This window comes from Sciurus vulgaris (genome assembly GCF_902686455.1).
Source record: "Sciurus vulgaris genome assembly, chromosome: 2".
Taxonomy (NCBI): Eukaryota; Metazoa; Chordata; class Mammalia; order Rodentia; family Sciuridae; genus Sciurus; species Sciurus vulgaris.
In genome coordinates this window covers 128,816,794-128,836,276 of record NC_136462.1, presented here as the reverse complement: position 1 = coordinate 128,836,276, position 19,483 = coordinate 128,816,794, and the positions used below count along the sequence as shown (strand labels likewise).

General features: G+C 39.4%; 2 protein-coding genes across 3 annotated transcripts in view; one reads left to right on the top strand and one right to left on the bottom strand.

Annotated features, from left to right (window-relative positions):
• Positions 1–1,096: 1,096 nt before the first annotated feature.
• Positions 1,097–9,664, top strand: LOC306653710 (archaemetzincin-2-like; the record flags this gene model as incomplete). The annotated part of the gene is made up of 2 exons (XM_079126689.1): positions 1,097–1,112; positions 8,789–9,664. The coding sequence occupies 2 exons, from the start codon at positions 1,097–1,099 to the stop codon at positions 9,619–9,621; spliced, it is 849 nt and encodes a 282-aa protein (XP_078982815.1). The 3' UTR covers positions 9,622–9,664.
• A 5,378-nt stretch (positions 9,665–15,042) lies between these two features.
• The window catches only part of ATP10A (ATPase phospholipid transporting 10A (putative)), a 171,569-nt gene continuing 167,128 nt past the window's right edge, over positions 15,043–19,483 (bottom strand). Inside the window, exons 18-21 of one of the 2 annotated variants that reach the window (XM_079128429.1) lie at positions 17,307–17,387; positions 17,124–17,228; positions 16,522–16,709; positions 15,043–16,380 (exon numbers count right to left, since the gene is read on the bottom strand). In XM_079128429.1, coding sequence (XP_078984555.1) covers positions 15,762–16,380; positions 16,522–16,709; positions 17,124–17,228; positions 17,307–17,387 — 993 coding nt within the window. In that variant the 3' untranslated portion in view covers positions 15,043–15,761. The remainder of the gene's footprint in view (positions 16,381–16,521; positions 16,710–17,123; positions 17,229–17,306; positions 17,388–19,483) is intronic. The other variant, XM_079128430.1, reaches the window with a different exon arrangement.

The following is a 19,483-nucleotide window of genomic DNA, read 5'->3' as shown; positions in this document are numbered from 1 at the left end:
GCTTCTATCGGAAGGCTAGTTCTGTCTACAGTGATGTCCAAAGATATGCGGCCATGCACACTTAAAACTACATCTGTTTTTTTCCAGTCACAAGCATAGAAACTGCTTATTATCTTCCAAATTGTATGTCTACTTTTTTCCCCTGTTCTACAAATTGCTGAGAGGATCTGACTATATTTGTGATTTTTCTATTTCTTCCTTCCATTAGTTTTAGTTCTGTGTATTTCAAAGTTTTGTTATTAGATGCATACCATTCAAGATTGTTATGCTCTCATGAGAAACTGTCTTTATCATCAGGTAAGGTCCCTCTTTATGTCTTAAAGTCTACTTTGTCTGATATTAATATAATTGTCACTTTTCTTATATGTATTTCTTATATTTTGTATTGTTTTTCATTCTTTTACTTTCAACCTGTCTTGTGTCTTTATAGGCATATAGTTGGATCTTTTTATTTCTTTTAATCCATTTTCAAAATATTTGTCTTTTAAAAAAAATTGTTCACATTATTTTTTTGTGCATTACAGTTGTACATATTGATGGGATTTGTTTTCACATATTCATATAACAACATAATTTGGCTAATATCACTCCCCAGCATTTCCTCCTTCCCCACAACCTCCCACCACTTGGTCCCTTTCCTCATCTCCTTTGATTTTTAGGAGATCCACCCCCAACTTTGTTCTCCTTTATCCTCTCTAGCTTTCACATATGAGAAAAAGCATATGACCCTTATCCTTCTGACTTTGAAAATATTTGTCTTTTAATTAAAGATTTTGGTTTACTTACATCTAATGTTATTGTTGACATGATTGATTTAAGTCAACCATCTTTCTATTTCTTTGTTTTCTGTCCATCTATTCCTTGTTCCTTTGTTCCTTCCCCTGCTACCTTTATGTGAAGAGATACATGAATCAAACAATTTTGAGATTTTTCAGTTTATTTTCTATTTTTTTAAAAAGATGCCTCTTAGCATTATAATATTTTATTTTTAGTTTTAGTGGACTATGGCCCCATGATTTTCCCTATAATTCTCACTCCAAATATTGTATTGAATACAATGCAATGAGTGAGGATCCTCATCTCCATTTGGGAAAATATGGTCATAGTGCCAAGTAAGTTCAACATGAAGTGAACATAAATTTAAGGACTTTGCATTAGTCAGGGTTCTTCAGAGAAACAGAACCAACGGAATATATATAATAAAATGGGATTTATTAGAATGGCTCAAATGATCAGAGACTATAAAGTTTCTGAAGATCATTTGCAGGCTGGAGAGCCAGGAAAATCAGTAGTTGCTCAGTCTAAGAAGCAAGAGACTCAAGATGAGAGAAGCCAATGATGCAACCCTAGTCTGAGGCTAAGGGCATGAAAGCCCTATGGAGAGCCACTGGTGAAGTTCTCATTCAGTAGCTGAAGGACCTGGGTTCTGATATCCATGGGCGACAGCAGCAGAAAACCACACCACCTTGGGAAGGGAGTGTGCAAGCGAGAACTAGCTTCCCCCTTCTTCCACTTTTTTATTTCAGTCTGAGATTGGCAGTCCCATTGCTTTGGGTTTCTGGTAGGGGTGCTGGATGGCAATGGTGGGGAACACATGGAGGAATTTAGCTCATAAGCCAGGAAGCAAAAGATAGAAGAGAAAGGAGCACACTTCTAGTGACCTAAGGACTTGCTACTAGGCCCCACCTCCTGAAATCTCCATCACTTCCAACCACACCACTCTAAGAAAAGCCTTTAACACATGGACCTACCTTGAGGGGACATTTATCCAAACCATAGAGAACTTACTTCTCCAATACAAGGAGAACACAAGATTTTTGAGAGCTGGAGTATACCAGAAGTTAAGTCAAGCCAGTAAGGGTGGCTTATTCTTCTAGTGATGCATAACATGGACAGCCCAGCTAATTTGGGATAACAATGATTCATTAAATCATTATTAAATGAGTTACTCAGGTGAATTACAGGCTCTATGCTCAAGGAGTTAATCCTCTGGGGAAGAAGACAGGCATGCTTGAGCACAAGGAAGAAAGTGGTGCAGCTCATAAAGAGAGTGAGACTCTGGGTGTCTGTGTATCAGAGGTGAGAGCACACTTCTTGCTGAGGAGAGATGGATGGAATGCACCTAAAGAGGAGATATTTCTAGGATTCTGAAGTCTCACGCAGATGTGGATCCATAATGCTGGAGTGCTACCGGCACAGAGCGATTAGACAGACCAATGTGACCTAAATGTTTTAGAAAATTGTTAAGAGAAGTTGAATTTTACTTATAGACAATACATTCAGGAGAGCAGGGACCAATTTTAATATAAAAGTATACTGAGATATTTCCTTTACAATACAGATAGACCTTAAGATTCTACATTAAATTTTTCATTTATACGTCTTATAAATATTTTGATGTTTATGTGAGAATGATTTAAGTCAGAAAAAGTCATACCCTGGCTTTTTCCAGTGCAATTGGCCTTTGACTTTGAAGCTCTTTTAGGTCATGAGCCCCAGAAAGTGGACTCTGTAGAAATTTGTGTATAGAAAGATTCCTGGGAAATGCCCCTTGGGGACAACCCCTGAGGAAGCATGAAGGAAGCAAGACTGAGTAGCATCACTTTGCAAGTGATGATGTCATAACAAAAGACTTGGCTGATTCTTGCAGGAGCTCTGAGCTGGACAACCCTTCTGGATTGTTCAGAACCGAGGCCATGATATACCTATATAAATCAAGAGGAGCATTGAAAAGCAAGGAGAAAAGGTCAGCTTGGGAAGGCAGTCTGACTAGCCTAGGGGAATTTCCTATCTGAGTGGCATTTTATAGCATCTCTGATGGGAGCTTTTATTTTTACTTTTTGTATGTGTTTTATCATGGATGGAACCCAGGGTCCCAGGCATGCTAGGCAAATGCTTTATCCGGGAGTGACACTCTCAGCCCCTCAACTTTTTTACCATGCATTTTACTCTTCTAACTAGAATGACCTATCCTAAAAGAGTAGAATCCTCGAACTAAAATACTTCATTATTTACTTGGACTAATTTTCCAACTGGGGGAAAAGATTCCAAAGAGAAGGTAACAACAATTTGGGGGTTCACAGTTGCTCAAGGGTTAACCAGAGATCTAATTTGTGACACTCTCATATCTAGTTTCCACCATGCTGTTTTTCAATGATTAGGATCCAAAATCAAATGTTGATAGAGATTGAAAAAAAAAAACAAAAACCCACAAAAGAACATTAGATCCAATGTACTCAATAGACCCACACAGGCATCCAGTTTAAATTGAAGTATCTTCTGGTGTGGTTTTAATAGAGTGACATACCCATTACCCTCACATCCTGTATACACTATGTAAGGGGCTCATATCTTAGCTCAGCAGATATGTACTCAGAGTGTAACGTGTACCAGGCTTTCCGTTAGGCAGTCAACTATGTTTTGACGGATTAAACATAAAGTAAATTTTGTCTAATCTTTATCATGAAGAAGTTCTTCCCTTATGTTTCCCTCAATGGATGATAATTTTGGATCTACAGTATCTCTGATATTTCTTGAAATTACTACTATAACTTTAGATATTCACTCAAATTATTTCCAAATTTTCACCACTACATGTGAGATAAAGAACCTTTAAGCCGGGCACAGTGGTGCATGCCCATAATCCCAGCATCTTGGGAGGCTGAGCCAGGAAGATTGCAAGTTCAAAACCAGTCTCAGCAAAAAGGAGGCCCTAAGCAACTTGGCAAGACCCTGTATCTAAATAAAATACAAAATAAGGCTGGGGATGTGGCTCTGTGGTCGAGTGCCCCTGAGTTCAATCCTTGGTACCAAAAATAAAAGAACATTTTAAATCGTCATGATTATTTTCTTCTGATTTAGTCCCCAAGTGGAATTACTGGGTCAAGGAGAATGAGTATGTTCAAGATATTTTGTTCTATATTGACAAATTTCTGTCTAGAAGCCTAGTTCCCACTCCAACAGTATCAGTGCTCATTTTATCAGTTTTTAGCCAAAAAGTGAGTTGATATTTGCTTTATTGATTCATAGCGGTTATTTGAACCACACAACTCTTTTCCATATGCATGACACTTTTCCCTAAGGGTTTGGCCTTTTAGTTTTGATTATCATTTAATGTTCAGAATATTTGAAGTATTTTTAGTGCAAATGTCTTTCCTCTTTTGGGGTTTTGGCTATCATTTCTTGGTGGGAGAACCATCTTCCCTGTTGATTTCCTCCACAAAGTCCCCACTCTGGGACTGATTGGTGGGACTCTAGGGCCCAAGCAAAACCATGGCCATAGCTCTTTATGCTTCACTGCATTGTGAAGCTGAAGGGATTTGCAGGAGCAGTCTCCCAGGCTCTGATTGATAGGTCCAGATGATAATAATATGGAACAGGGTGACCAATTTCAAAGGGGGCAAAGATGGTGCCAAGAAGGTTGAGGCAAGAGCTCTGGGGCACAGTTAATTGTCTATGGGAAGCATAAGCCCAAGGTTGACAATACACTAGGAGTTGTCCCAAGTGCCCAGGGCTTTCCATCTTCTCCACAAGTCTGAGTATATTTGATTATAATCTCTTCTAGTTATGCTATGGCTTTTTATTTCAAATTTAAAATATTAACTTATTTGGACTTTATGATAAATGTGAGTGAATTATTTTTCTATATTATTGGCCAGTTATCCATGTGAGTTTGTTAATATTTCTGATTCTTGGTTCTTTCATTAAACATAAATGCAATTCTCATATGTAAAATGATACATCATCTTTTCTGATTATGCAGTCTTTCTTGAATGAATTGCACACTATTTTAAGTATTAGCACTTCATAAAATATTTACTGTAAAAATGATCTTAATTAGATTTATGTTTAATTCTAGAATTGGACAACACTTCATTCTATAAAATAGAAGTGTTCCCTCAATGACTTTTACTTTAGGGGATTTTCTTTGATGTTTTATTCTTGTATATGCTTCCAGTTAAACTCAAAAACAATTCTGTTTATTTCAGAAACACCTAAGCACAGAAAAAACAAAAGAGAAAAAATAGAGAAAATAATAAAAGCTACTGAAACAGTTTGGGAATGCAACACCTTTACAATATTTATTTCCTAACTTAAAAATAAGGCACATTTTTATAATTAAGACTTGGTTGGATTAACATCCTAAACATTGGTGAAATGCCTTTATATGTATTAAGATTCTTCTTCAATATGTTAGTTTTTGTTGGCATTGGTATTGTATTGGTGAATGAGATCTTTCCAGGCCTCTGCTTTGCCATTGCTCTACAGAAAAGCTATGGTTTGTTTCCCTTATAATGGGTCAATTTATTTTCTCCTCTCATTAATTTTGAGTCTTTTGGTTTATTCATTTGAATTTTCCAGGTACACAATCATATCATGTATAAGTAATGGTAATTTTAGTCTCTGACATTCTAATATTGATTCTTTTAAAAAATTCATATTTGGACCCAAGATGGCGGACTAGAGGGTGACTGCATCTCCCGTTGCTCCAGAACTCAGGATTCAAGAAGGAGAGGTATTGAGAGACTCCGGCCAACATACAGCTGCGGGGTGAGTCTCCCCGCTGGGTGAAGCTCGGCCAGGGCGGGAGGCCCGGACAGGGGACAGCTTCTCGGAGCAGGGCAGGGCAGTGAGAGACTTCCCCAAGCAGCCCCGCTCCCTCCTGTGGCAGGCGTGATCTACACCCAGCTCCTCGGAGCTGGCCCGCCCAGTGAGAGCTTTCCTGCAGAGAGCCAACACCAAGCCCCGGACCCAGCGGGCGGGCCGCAGACAGCTTCTGGGACCAAGGCAGGGCAGCAAGAGACTTCCCCAAGCAGCCCTGCTCCCTCCAGCGGCAGTCGGGGTCCACAGCCAGGTTCTCAGAGCAGGCCCGTCCAGTGAGAGCTTTTCCGCACAGAGCCAACCCCAAGCCCTGGACCCAGCGGTGGCCTGGCCGCAGGCAGCTTCTGGGACCAGGGCAGGGCAGCTAGAGACTTCCCCAAGCAGCCCTGCTCCCTCCGGTGGCAGGCAGGGTTCACAGCCAGCTTCTTGGAGCAGGACCGCACAGTGAGAACTTTTCCCCACAGAGCCAACCCCAAATCCTGAACCCAGCAGCGGTCCCTGGTCCGCAGGTGGCTTCTGGGACCAAGGCAGGACAGGGAGAGGCTTGCCCTGAGCAGCCTGGCTCCCTCAGGCGGGGGCAGGCCCTGTCTATAGCCAGCTTCTAGGAGCAGGACTGCCCAGTGAGAGGATTTCCACGCAGAACCAGCCCCCAGCCCTGGACCCAGTAGCAGGCTAGGGGAAGCTTTCTTTGGAAGCACTGCATTATCAAGTTCCTCCAAGACTTCAGGCTACTGAAGGCTGGGAGGTGATATACTGGAAATCTACAGGGACACTATAAGCCAATAGAGGAAATCTGCAATATGTCAGAGTCCCACTGATATCTGACCAATCTGAGAAAACAAGGGAAGAAAATGTCCCAAACAACCCTAGATACTGTATCAATAAAACCCAATGACAGCACAGCAGAAGAAATGTCAGAAAGAGTGTTCAAAACATACATAATTAAAACAATCAGGGAAGCAAATGAGGAGATGAAAGAGCAAATGCAGGCACTGAAAGAAGAGATAAAAGAGTAAATGCAGGCATTAAATGATTGCACCAATGAACAATTAAAAGAGCAAATACGGGAAGCAAAAGATAATAAAGAGTTAGAGATACTGAAAAAAAGCCAAACAGAAATCCTTGAAATGAAGGAAACAATAAACCAAGTTAAAAACTCCATAGAAAGCATAACCAATAGGATAGAACACCTGGAAGATAGAACCTCAGACACTGAAGACAAAATATTTAATCTTGAAAACAAAATTGACCAAATAGAGAAGATGGTAAGAAATCATGAACAGAATCTATAAGAATTATGGGATATCATGAAAAGGCCAAATTTAAGAATTATTGGGATTGAGGAAGGCATAGAGAAACAAACCAAAGAAATGAACAATCTATTCAATGAAATAATATCAGAAAATTTCCCACATCTGAAGAATGAAATGGAAAACCAAGTACAAGAGGCTTATAGGACTCCAAATATACAAAATTACAACAGACCCACACCGAGGCACATAATTATGAAAATATCTAACATATAAAATAAAGACAGAATTTTAAAGGCTGCGAGAGAAAAGAATCAACTTACATTCAGAGGGAAACCAATAAGGATATCAGCAGATTTTTCAATCCAGACCCTAAAAGCTAGAAGGGCCTAGAACAACATTTACCAAGCCCTGAGAGAAAATGGATGCCAACCAAGAACCTTATACCCAGCAAAACTTACTTTCAGATTTGACAATGAAACAATATCCTTCCATGACAAACAAAAGATAAAGGAATTTACAAAAAGAAAGCTGGCATTACAGAACATTCTCAGCAAAATATTCCATGAGGAAGAGATGAAAAACAACGATGCAAATCAGCAACGGGAGGAAATAGACTAAAGGAATAGCCAAATAAAGGAGAAACCAAATCATGTCAAAAAACAAAAATGAGTCAAATGACTGGGAACACAAATCATATCGAATAATAACCCTGAATGTTAAAGGCCTGAACTCATCAATCAAAAGACACAGACTGGCAGATTGGATTAAAAAGAAAAATCCAACAATATGCTGCCTGCAAGAGACTCATCTCATACAAAGAGATACCCATAGACTAAAGGTGAAAGGATGGGAAAAAACATACCATGCACACGGACACAGCAAAAAAGCTGCAGTATCCATCCTCATTTCAGATAATGTGGACTTTAAGCTAAAACTAGTCAGAAGGGATAAAGAAGGACATTACATACTGCTTAAGGGAAGCACAAATCAGCAAGACATAACAATCATAAACATCTATGCCCCGAACATTGGCTTATCCATGTATGTCAAACAAATCCTTCTCAATTCCAGAAATCAAATAGACCACAACACAATAATACGAGGCAATTTTAACACACCTCTCTCACCGCTGGATAGATCGTCCAAACAAAAATTGAATAAAGAAACCATAGATCTCAATAACACAATCAATAATTTAGACTTAACCGACATATATAGAATATACCATCCAACAAAGAACGAATACACTTTCTTTTCAGCAGCACATGGATCCTTCTCTAAAATAGACCATATCTTATGCCACAAAGCTACTGTTAGCAAATACAAGAAGATAGAGATACTACCCTGTGTCCTATCAGATCATAATGGATTGAAATTAGAAATGACAGAATAAACAACAGAAACTTCTCCAATACCTGGAGATTAAATAATATGCTATTATATGATGAATGGATAACAGAAGACATCAGGAGGGAAATAAAAAAATTCTTAGAAGTAAATGAGAACAAAGACACATCATATCAAAATCTCTGGGACACTATGAAAGCAGTACTTAGAGGAATATTTATTTCATGGGGCACATTCAACAAAAGAAGTAGAAATCAACAAATAAATGACTTAACACTACAGCTCAAAGCCCTAGAAAAGGAAGAGCAGACCAACACCAAAAGTAGTAGAAGACAGGAAATAGTTAAAATCAGAGCTGAAATCAATGAAATTGAAACTAAAAAAATATCGAAAAAATTAACAAAATAAAGAGTTGGTTGTTTGAAAAAATAAACAAAATTGATAAACCCTTAGCCACACTAACAAAGAGAGAGAGAAAACTCAAATTACTAAAATTCAGAATGAACGAGGAAATATCACTACAGACACAAGTGAAATACAAAACATAATTAGAAGCTATTTTGAAAATCTATACTCCAACAAAACAGAAAACCAGCACAGTATTTATATACTGTCCATTGGATCTCTAGGAAACACCAGAGTTATCAGCGAAGAATACGTTAAATGGCTCAAGGGCTACTGTGAAGCATTCTTCTATGGCTTGACTGTAAAACTCTTAGAACCAGTTTCTGTTTCCGCAACACGGTGTTCTTTTACAGTGAACGAGCACACACGCAATTTACAAATTCATGCAGGGCATATCCTGAAGTTCTTAAAAAAGAAGAAACCTGCAGATGCCTTCTGCGTTGTGGGAGTAACAATGATTGATCTTTACCCAAGAGACTCCTGGAATTTTGTCTTTGGACAGGCTTCTTTGACAGATGGCGTGGGGATATTCAGCTTCGCTAGATATGGCAGTGATTTCTATAGCTCACACTATGAAGGCACAGTGAAGAAGCTTCAGAAAAAATCTTCCAATGACTATTCCATTTTTGATAACTACTTTATTCCTGAAATCACTAGTGTTTTGCTGCTGCAATCCTGTAAGACTTTAACCCATGAGATTGGACACATATTTGGACTGCGACACTGCCAGTGGCTCACATGCCTAATGCAAGGCTCCAACCACTTGGAGGAAGCGGACCTTCGTCCTCTAAACCTTTGCCCCATCTGTCTACGCAAGTTGCAGTGTGCTATTGGCTTCAATATTGCAGAAAGATACAAAGCACTGGTAAGGTGGATTGATGATGTATCTGCCGACACACCAAGAGCAACTCCGAAACATAGTCGTGAAAATAATGTGTATTTACCCAAACCTGTGGAAGCCTTTAAGGAATGGAAAGAGTGGATACTAAAATGCCTTGCTGTTCTCGAAAAATAAGTACCTTCAGATAGGAGTGACTAAAATAAATATTTGCACATTATGCTCTCAAAAAAAAAAAAAAAAAAACAGAAAACCTCGAAGACATCAACAAGTTTCTAGAGACATATGAATTACCTAAACTGAACAAGAGGACATACACAACTTAAATAAATCAATTTCAAGCAATGAAATAAAAGAGGTCATCAAAAGCCTACCAACAAAAAAAAAAGTCCGGGACCAGATGGGTTCTCAGCCAAGTTCTACAAAACATTTAAAGAAGAGCTCATTCCAATACTTCTCAAAGTATTCCATAAAATAGAAGAGGAGGGAACCCTCCCGAACTCATTCTATGAAGCCAATATCACACTGATACCTAAACCAGACAGAGACACATCAAGGAAAGAAAATTTCAGACCAATATCCTTAATGAACATCGACGCAAAAATTCTCAACATAATTTTAGCAAATCGCATACAAAAATATATTAAAAAGATAGTGCACCATGATCAAGTGGGTTTTATCCCAGGGATGCAAGGTTGGTTCAACATTCTGAAATCAATAAACGTCATTCACCATATCAACAGACTTAAAGTTAAGAATCACATGATTATTTTGATAGATGCAGAAAAAAAGCATTTGATAAAATACAGCACCCCTTCATGCTCAAAACACTAGAAAAAATAGGGATAGTGGGAACATTCCTTAACATTGTAAAGGCCACCTATGCTAAGCCCATGGCTAATATCATTCTAAATGGTGAAAAACTGAAAGCATTCCCCCTGAAAACTGGAACAAGGCAGGGATGCCCTCTTTCACCACTTCTATTCAACATCGTTCTTGAGACTCTAGCCAGAGCGATTAGACAAACCAAAGAAATTAAAGGGATACGAATAGGAAAAGAAGAACTCAAACTATCCCTGTTTGCTGATGACATGATTATATATTTAGAGGAACATGGAAATTCCACCAGAAAACTTTTACAACTCATAAGTGAATTCAGTAAAGTAGCAGGTTACAAGATCAATGCTCATAAATCCAACGCATTTTTATACATAAGTGATGAATCTTCAGAAAGAGAAATTAGGAAAACTACCCCATTCACAATAGCATCAAAAAATAAAATAAAATACTTGGGAATCAATCTAAGAAAAGAGGTGAAAGACCTCTACAATGAGAACTACAGAACACTAAAGAAAGAAATTAAAGAAAATCTTAGAGGATGGAAAGATCTCCCATGTTCTTGGATAGGCAGAATATTGTCAAAATGGCCATACTACCAAAAGTGCTATACAGATTCAATGCAATTCCAATTAAAATCCCAATGACGTACCTTACAGAAATAGAGCAAGCAATTATGAAATTCATCTGGAAGAATAAGAAACTCAGAATAGCTAAAAGCAATCCTCAGTAGAAAGAGCGAAGCAGGGGGTATCACAATACCAGATCTTCAACTCTACTACAAAGCAATAGTAACAAAAATGGCATGGTATTGGTACGAAAATAGACAGGTAGATCAATTGTACAGAATAGAGGACACAGACACAAACCCAAATAAATACAATTTTCTCATATTAGACAAAGGGGCCAAAAATATGCAATGGAGAAAAGATAGCCTCTTCAACAAATGGTGCTCGGAAAACTGGAAATCCATATGCAACAGAATGAAATTAAACCCCTCTCACCCTGCAGAAAACTCAACTCAAAATGGATCAAGAACCTCGGAATCAGACCAGAGACCCTGCATCTTATAGAAGAAAAAGTAGGTCCACATCTTCAACGTGTCGGCTTAGGATCAGACTTCCTTAACAGAACTCCCATAGCACAAGAAATAAAAGCAAGAATCAACAACTTGGATAGATTCAAACTAAAAAGCTTTCTCTCAGCAAAGGAAACTATCAGTAATGCAAAGAGAGAGTCTACAGAGTGGGAGAATATCTTTGCCTCTTATACTTCAGATAGAGCACTAATTTCCAGAATATATAAAGAACTCAAAAACTCTACACCAAGAATACAAATAACCCAATCAACAAATGGGTTAAGGAAATGAACAGACACTTCACAGAAGAAGATGTACAAGCAATCAACAGATATATGAAAAAATGTTCAACATCTTTAGTAATAAGAGAAATGCAAATCAAAACTACACTAAGATTCCATCTCACCCCAATTAGAATGGCGATTATCAAGAACACAAGCAACAATAGGTGTTGGAGAGGATATGGGGAAAAACGTGCATTCATACATTGCTGGTGGGACTGCAAATTAGTGCAGCCACTCTGGAAAGCAGTGTGGAGATTCCTCAGAAAGCTTGGAATGGAACCACCATTTGACCCAGCTATCCCACTCCTCGGCCTATACCCAAAGGACTTAAAATCAGCATACTACAGAGATACAGCCACATGAATGTTCACAGCTGCTCAATTCACAATAGCCAGACTATGGAACCCACCTAGATGTCCTTCAATTGATGAATGGATAAAGAAACTATGGTATATATATATATATATATATATATATATATATATATATATACACAATGGAATATTACTCTGCCATAAAGAATGATAAAATTATGTCATTTGCAGGCAAATGGATGAAACTGGAGAATATCATGCTAAGCGAGATAAGCCAATCTCAAAAAACCAAAGGACGAGTGGTCTCGCTGATAAGTGGATGATGACACATAATGGGGGGAGGGAGGGGTTAGTGTTAGGGTTAGGTTTAGGTTTAGGGTTAGGAAGCGGGGCAAGAATGGAGGAAGGAAGGACTGTATAGAGGGAAAAGAGGGGTGGGAGGGTTGGGGGGAAGGAGAAAAATAACATAATGAATCAAACAACATTACCCTATGTAAATTTATGATTACAGAAATGGTATGCATTTACTCTATGTACAAAAAGGGAAACAACATGTATCCCATTTGTTTTCAATAAAAAAATTCATATTTGCCTTAGCCAGAATTTCTAGTAAATATCACCTAGTAAATGAGTTGTAACAAGCAATTTTTCTTAACCTCTTCTAGTTTTTTGGGTTTTTTTTTTTTTAACCATTTATTCTTGTATTCATTCAATATTCACCAAATGCATTCAAACTGCTAGATTCTTTGCAAAGTGCTGGAGATACAAGGCAAACAGGACACAATGTCTGTCCTCCAAGAATTTAAATTAAATTGCTTTTGACTTTGAACAAGCTATGATGAACAATGTCAAACAACTAATCCAGATATTTTGTTGCCAAGAGCAGAGCCAGTCTTAGGTAGCCAGCCTTCCCATTGATTTTTTTTTTTTTTAATTTGTTCTTTTTTAGTTATACATGACAGTAGAATGTATTTTGACATATCATACATATGTGGAGTATTACTTCCTATTTTTGTGGTTGTACATGAAATGGAGTTACACTGGTTGTGTATTCATATATGAACATAAGAAAGTTATCTCCTATTCATTCTACTGTCTTTTCCATTCCCATTGATTTTAGATTTGTTATTAGTATTTGATAATATATTTTACCCAGTGCTTTTTTGGAGATAATCATAAAATTCACTCCGATATGTGTTCATTTGAATCAAACTTGGTTGTGTTAAATTATTATTGTAAATTTCTACAAATATTCCTCATCCTACAAAGCAGCTAACTGCCAATGCCATTTACAATGTTTATGTCTTTAAGCTGGTTTTGGCATGCATATTCCCAGAGTCACTGCCTGGATCATTCTATCACCTAAGTTGAAGTATCTAAAGAGGAAAGATGTCATTTGTAGAAAAGGCAGTTATGAGGGAAAAAATATCTGAAATTGGGGGCATTTTGAAATCTCAGATACTCAGATTAATATGATTGTGGTTCTTCTTATACTTTGTGCTAATGGCCATTAGCTTAATTCAGGGAATAGTGGTTTTGTGTACCTTCCTAAGGAGATTCTTTTCATATATGCTGCTCTAAAGACAATTGAAGGGCATCAGGAAGGGGGAAGGCAGGGTGAGGACTGCTGCCATCTTTGGTTCAGCCACACTGCCTACTGAAGTTGCCTCCAGTCTCCCTTGTGTCTCCCCATCCAACAGGACCTGGATATTCCTCTGAAAGTCCATACACTCATGCAGCCCAGACACTCTGGCAGCTGCAGGAAGGAATCCTCAAAAGGACACACTCCCATCAAAATAGCAGTAACTGGTTTTAAGTTTCCATGCAACCTAAACAGGGTGAAGCTAAGGAAACTAGGCACCTAGTACCTGATATGCAGGTACGATCTGGGATGACTCCAACAAATGCATCACCAAAAATAAACTCAGGCTTAGAACAAAACTGACCACCACCCTCCCAGCAAAAACAAAAAACAAACAAACAAAAAAAAAAAGACCAGAAATAAACAAACAAACAAAAAACAAAACAATCAAAAAAAAAAAAAAAACAACAAACTATAGGAAGAGATAAGGGGGAAAAGCCCTGTGTCTCAAGTCATTTTGCATTGCTGAGCCAGATTACCTGAAACTAGGTAATCTGTAAAGAACAGATTTATTTTCACAGTTCTGGAAGCTGAAAAGTTCGAGATCAAGATGCTTGTGTTTGGTAAAGGCTTTTCTTGCTGCCTTCAAGAAAACATGGCAGAAGACATAGAACAAAAGAAAGCCAAACTCCCACAAACCTTTTGATAGAAACATCAATCCATTTGTAAGGCCAGAAGCCTCATGACCTAAACCTCCCCCAAAGCCCCCATCTCCCAACGCAGTTGCACTGTAGGAATATTGGAGGATACTTTCAAACCATTGCACCCTGGATTTGGATTGCTGAGTCCAATCACCTGGAGCCCATCCTAAGGCTGCAGACAGTGAGCTCTTGCCTTCTCTTTCAATCTGACTAGAAGGAGGTATGTTTTCTGGTGCTTGCAATGAATCACACTCATTGGACAACTAGACATTCTTCCCCAAATTTTGCTGTCCTCAGGTCTTTTGATCTTTTTGCATTGCTATGCTTGACAATAGGCACCCACAGGAGCCAGAAGTCCTGATAACTTAACCGGACAGTCTGCTTTTATTTCATATCTTCATTACTGAGCAGAGTGGTCACTACATTAACAACTGCCTGAAAAAGTGGAAATAGAGGGCTCAGAAATGAATCCCACTTGGGTATAATTTTCTTGGATTTTTAAAAGTATCTTTCCCCTTTCTTTTTCTTCTTTTAGAGGAACAGAAATAATGGCTCATCAGACAAATGCCTGAAGATAATTGCTCAAAACATCTAGCCTCTTGGCAGGAAGGGTTTGGATAGTGCTGATGGTATATCAGTTCGGAGAGCTGAAGTGTAAGGGGCTGTGCAGTAACAGGGTAATGTGTCCCTGAGCTGTTTTCTTCAAAGTGTCTAAAAGGAAGTTCCCTGCAGTATCCAGAACACATTCTATTAAGTTATATACTAATAACTTCATATGACAGTGGTGACTGGACACACTCTCTTTGCAAAGTGAAGTTTTTTTTATTGCTTGTGATGATCTTAACAGGCAAAATGTTACATAGGGCTGTCATACCTACAAGGAGATCTTCATAAAATGCCTGCATTGAATTGAGCATCAGAATGAACTTCACACATGAATTTTTCTTGAGTTCTCACTTTCCCCTTTATGGGTGGAGCAGAGCCACAGCCCTTCTGGGTTGGTGGAACTGGAAGCCAGTGAAGGAATCTGTCTTGGGGGGTCACATGCCCTACCCTCTATCACCTCTCCTTACTGCCATCCATGCCCACACCCACCCAGGTTCATTGGGCTTAATCATAAGCATACTTGGGGAAAGCAAGGGTCATGCATGTTGAAGAAAACAAGTCATATTGCCTTTTCTTATAAAATGAGATGAAAAAATAAATTCAAAGACACTTTTCGAGTGTCATTCTTCTTTCAACTTTATATATATATGTATATATATATATATTTATGTTAAAGCTCTTATTTTTCTTTTCAATATACTCTACTTAGAACTTTAAAAAATAAACTTTCTTTTTGGTACCTCTTGTTTCCTGTGTTACCCCTGGAAACATTTAAAAAATATATCTCCCTAGAATTCTTCTGTGCAAATAATAAACATAAATAATATTAATACCTACGTCATATATATATATATAAAAGGCCATTTCAAGGTCTTCACTGTGACTGCAGTCTGCTGCAGTCCCTTGAAGGTGATCCTAGAAGTAGTCTGTGGCCTGTCCCTGTAAGCCATGCAAGTCCTGATCTGGCTGTGGGGGGGTGGACAGGAACTCTCCATCCTGCTTGTCCATCTGTAAACTACTTCTGGATAATTGTAAGACACTTCCCAGCCCACTGACCAGTGAGAGGGAGGAGATCCAGTTGAGTGAGCTGAAACTGGGCAGGTTGAAGAGGGATGGTAGTGGGGCTTCCTGGCTTGAACTGGTGGGTTTCCTCTTGGAGTTCTCAGGACATGCTTCCAAAACAGCCTCGTCTGGTCTGGAGGACCCTGGGGCCTGAGCCCCCAGGTCCTCCAGCACGGTGTCCTCTCTCAATGGTACACTTATGTCCACTGTGCTGGGCTCCCTGTTGGTCTTTGGGGAGCAGGATGGCTGCTGTGTGTGTTGAGAAGCTTCTGAGGCACAGTCCTTGGAGAGGGTCTCAAAGGGACTCGTGTTCATCCCTTCTGAGAGCTCTGTTTTTGTGTCTCCTGGGAAATGTTTCTGAGCTAAGGTCTCTTTGGTAGTTTCAGGTTTCTTGGGATATTTCTTGGCTGACTGGCGTGCCAGCTGAAGTTGGGTTGGGAAAAGGCTCCCCTGGAGGGCTCTGAAAAACAATCTAGAAAGAGCAAATGAGAAAAAAAGTCGGATACTGCTACAGGTATCCATTTCCTGAGACTCACTCACACAGGGAAAATGCACAGCAGTGCACATGTTCTATGTACTCACTCAGGACTCGGACACAAACTCCAATACCCACCTGGGTAGCAATGCAGTGATAGGTGCTATGAGGCAAATCAAGTAGAACACGGGGTCTCCCAGTAATGCTTGCATGGTCCAATAAGGGTTAGATGGAGGGTAACATGTTGCACAGGAAGCATTGTAAATCAAAGCCACAGTGAAAAATAAAAAGATACTGAAGACACAAGCTGTCCAGTTGAGCCAGGTCTGAAGGGGAAATAAGAGAGGGCTTTTATTTCAACTTAACAGTGGCAATGAAAACCCAACAGTCATCAGTGAGTGGAGGTGATGTTCTAAGGTCTTCGTAAAAATTGGAGTCTTTGTCATAGGTAGCTGGTGAGGCTTAGTGAAGTCTCAGAAACTTGTGGACCAGCCTGGGACAAGGACATAGGGGCAAGATAAGAAAGCAAGGCCAGGAGGAATATTCCGAAGCGTGGGCAGTGGGCTGTGGCAGCGCCTAGGCCAGAGGTTCAACTGAGTGTCATTTCCTTTCATCACAGTGAGGTCGGTTTTGCAGTCTCCTGTCCACTTAAGAAACCTAGATCTCATGGAGCCTGCTGGAAGTGTGGGGTCTGCATCATGAGGGCCCCTCTGGGGTGTGATCATGTCTGTGACTCTTACCCAGGTTTTGGTTTCAATACCCAGGTGCAGCAGGAAGGTGAACAGTGCGATTGCCGTGATGGGGGTCCCCCAAGTAAACATGTCCACATCCGAGTCGTAGTAGGCCTGAAAGACAGCAGCATCCCATGTCTGTGGGTCCCCAGATGCAGGAGATGGGGAAAACTCTGCTGGGTGTCAACTTACCAGGTAAGGAATGAAAAAGCAAATCAAGCTCTGGAAGGCAGCATCGACCATGTTTAACCAGAAGGCACGTGGCCGATATTCCTGGGACACAAAAACAAGCAGGGAGATTATAGAGAAGTGCTCATCTCTTCAAATAATGTTTCCTAGGATGCTGCAGTCCTTAATGCCAAGCACCATAAAAAATCTTGCTACTTCAGGACTTTGGGAAGGTAAGGACCTAGTTGGTAGATGGAATCCCATTACCCAAATGCTTGCAGAACTGTTTGTAGCAGAGTTGCTCACTGGGATCTTTTATACCAAGAACACAAGCTATAGTAGTTGTAGGTCAATAGTGAAAGAGGAAACTGCTTTCTAAATCTTACTAGGGAACGTTTCCCTCAAGTGGGAAGAGTACTTGAAATTCTGGGCATTCTCCCCTGATTGAACCCTTCTATCCCTTCCACTTTGTCAAGGTTTTGTGGTGAGTCCTGGAGGTTGTTTCTTGAAGTACATCTTAAATTTTAAAACTAGACGATGGATGTGTCCCAATGTTAAAATCAAAAAGCTCTTGTTCTGATTTGGAAATGATTTGAATGTGTCCTGTAAGTGTTCATGGACTGAAATTTGATCCCCATTGTGAATTATTAAGATGGTAACAAATTAACCCAACTATGGTGTTTAAAGGGGGACCTTTGGGACATGATTAAGGGTAGATAGGGTGAATGCTGATGGCTTTTTAAAAAGGAGAGAGATCAGAAGAGACATATCCACACATTCGCCCTCTGTCTCTTGCCACGAGATGCCATGCCCTCCTTTAGGTCTCTGCCAGCAACAAAGCCATTATCAGATGCAGCTCTTGAACCCTGGACAAATAAGTTGCTTTCCCTTATTAAGTAGCTTGCCTCAGGTGTTTTGTTACAGTAACACCAAGCAGACTAAGACAACTAAACCCACAGATCAAAATGACCTTGATATAGACAAACTGAAATTTCATTATCAGGGTGAACAAATTTACATTTATCCCTACTAAGTCCTCAAGTAACTGGCATGGGCTCTGGCCTACTATAGAAGTTCAGACAGGAACACATACTAGTACTTAAGTAAAGTGTTGGGTACAATCCTCCTATTGGTTACTTTACTCCAGAGGACAAATCTGCATCACCTCTGCCCCATGAAAGGCCAAGGAGACTGATGCCAGATAAGGTGATAACAAATGCCAAGCAGGAACCTCTTCATTTGCCTGACCCAGAACCTCTGCAACACTGTGCAACCTGTCCCAGTGGGAATCAAATAACTATAGAGGTGGACAGGGGAAGTTAACTTGTAAGTGAACAAACTCTGAAAATGAGATTATTGTATGAAAAATGGGGTATGGCATTCTTTTTTACACACTAGAATGCAATCTTGCCAGAGAAACATTCAGATGATTTATTTGATGATTGGCTGGAACAGCTGGTTGTTAGTGTGTCAATTATGTGGTGTGTTGATGCAAACATATATTTACATCTGCTTATTCTTTCAGTGTTTCAAAGGTTTTCCCTATGGGTCTGTCTTCTTGATTCCCATTGAATCACATTAAAAACAACAAAAAAATTTTTTTTGGCATTCTTTAGAAAAAATCCTATTTGAAGTTCAGTCATTAGATTTAAGGATCTGGGATGGGTTTTTCCTTGGACTTTTGGAAACACCTAGGGCAGAGATGGTTTTTACTCAATACACTTAATGCACATTTTGGTTTGGATTTTGAATATACCCAAAGTTCCATATATTAAAGGCTTGATGCAGGGTGCTACTACTGGGAGGTGGTGGAATCTTTAGGAAGTGAGGCTAGGAAGGAGGTCTGGCATGTGTCCTTTAAGGGATGGTGGTACCTTAGTCTCTTTCTCTTTGCTTTCTGGCTCCTGATGTCAGCAGTTTACTCCACCATGTGCTCCCCACCATTGCTACCTAGCACTCCCACTGAAAGCAATGGTTATACCCTGTCTTGGACTAGAATCTCCATGATATAAATAACCTTTTTCTTTTATAAGTTAAATATCTCGGTTACCTTGTTATAGCAACTCAATACTAGTACAATGCACAATGGTTTCAACAGATAACATCTGTTTTTCTCCTTCCATAGGCTGGATTCTAGAATTTTAACAATTTGTGCAGGGTATTTATTTAAAGGGGACTTTCATTTCTGGAAGGTGAACATA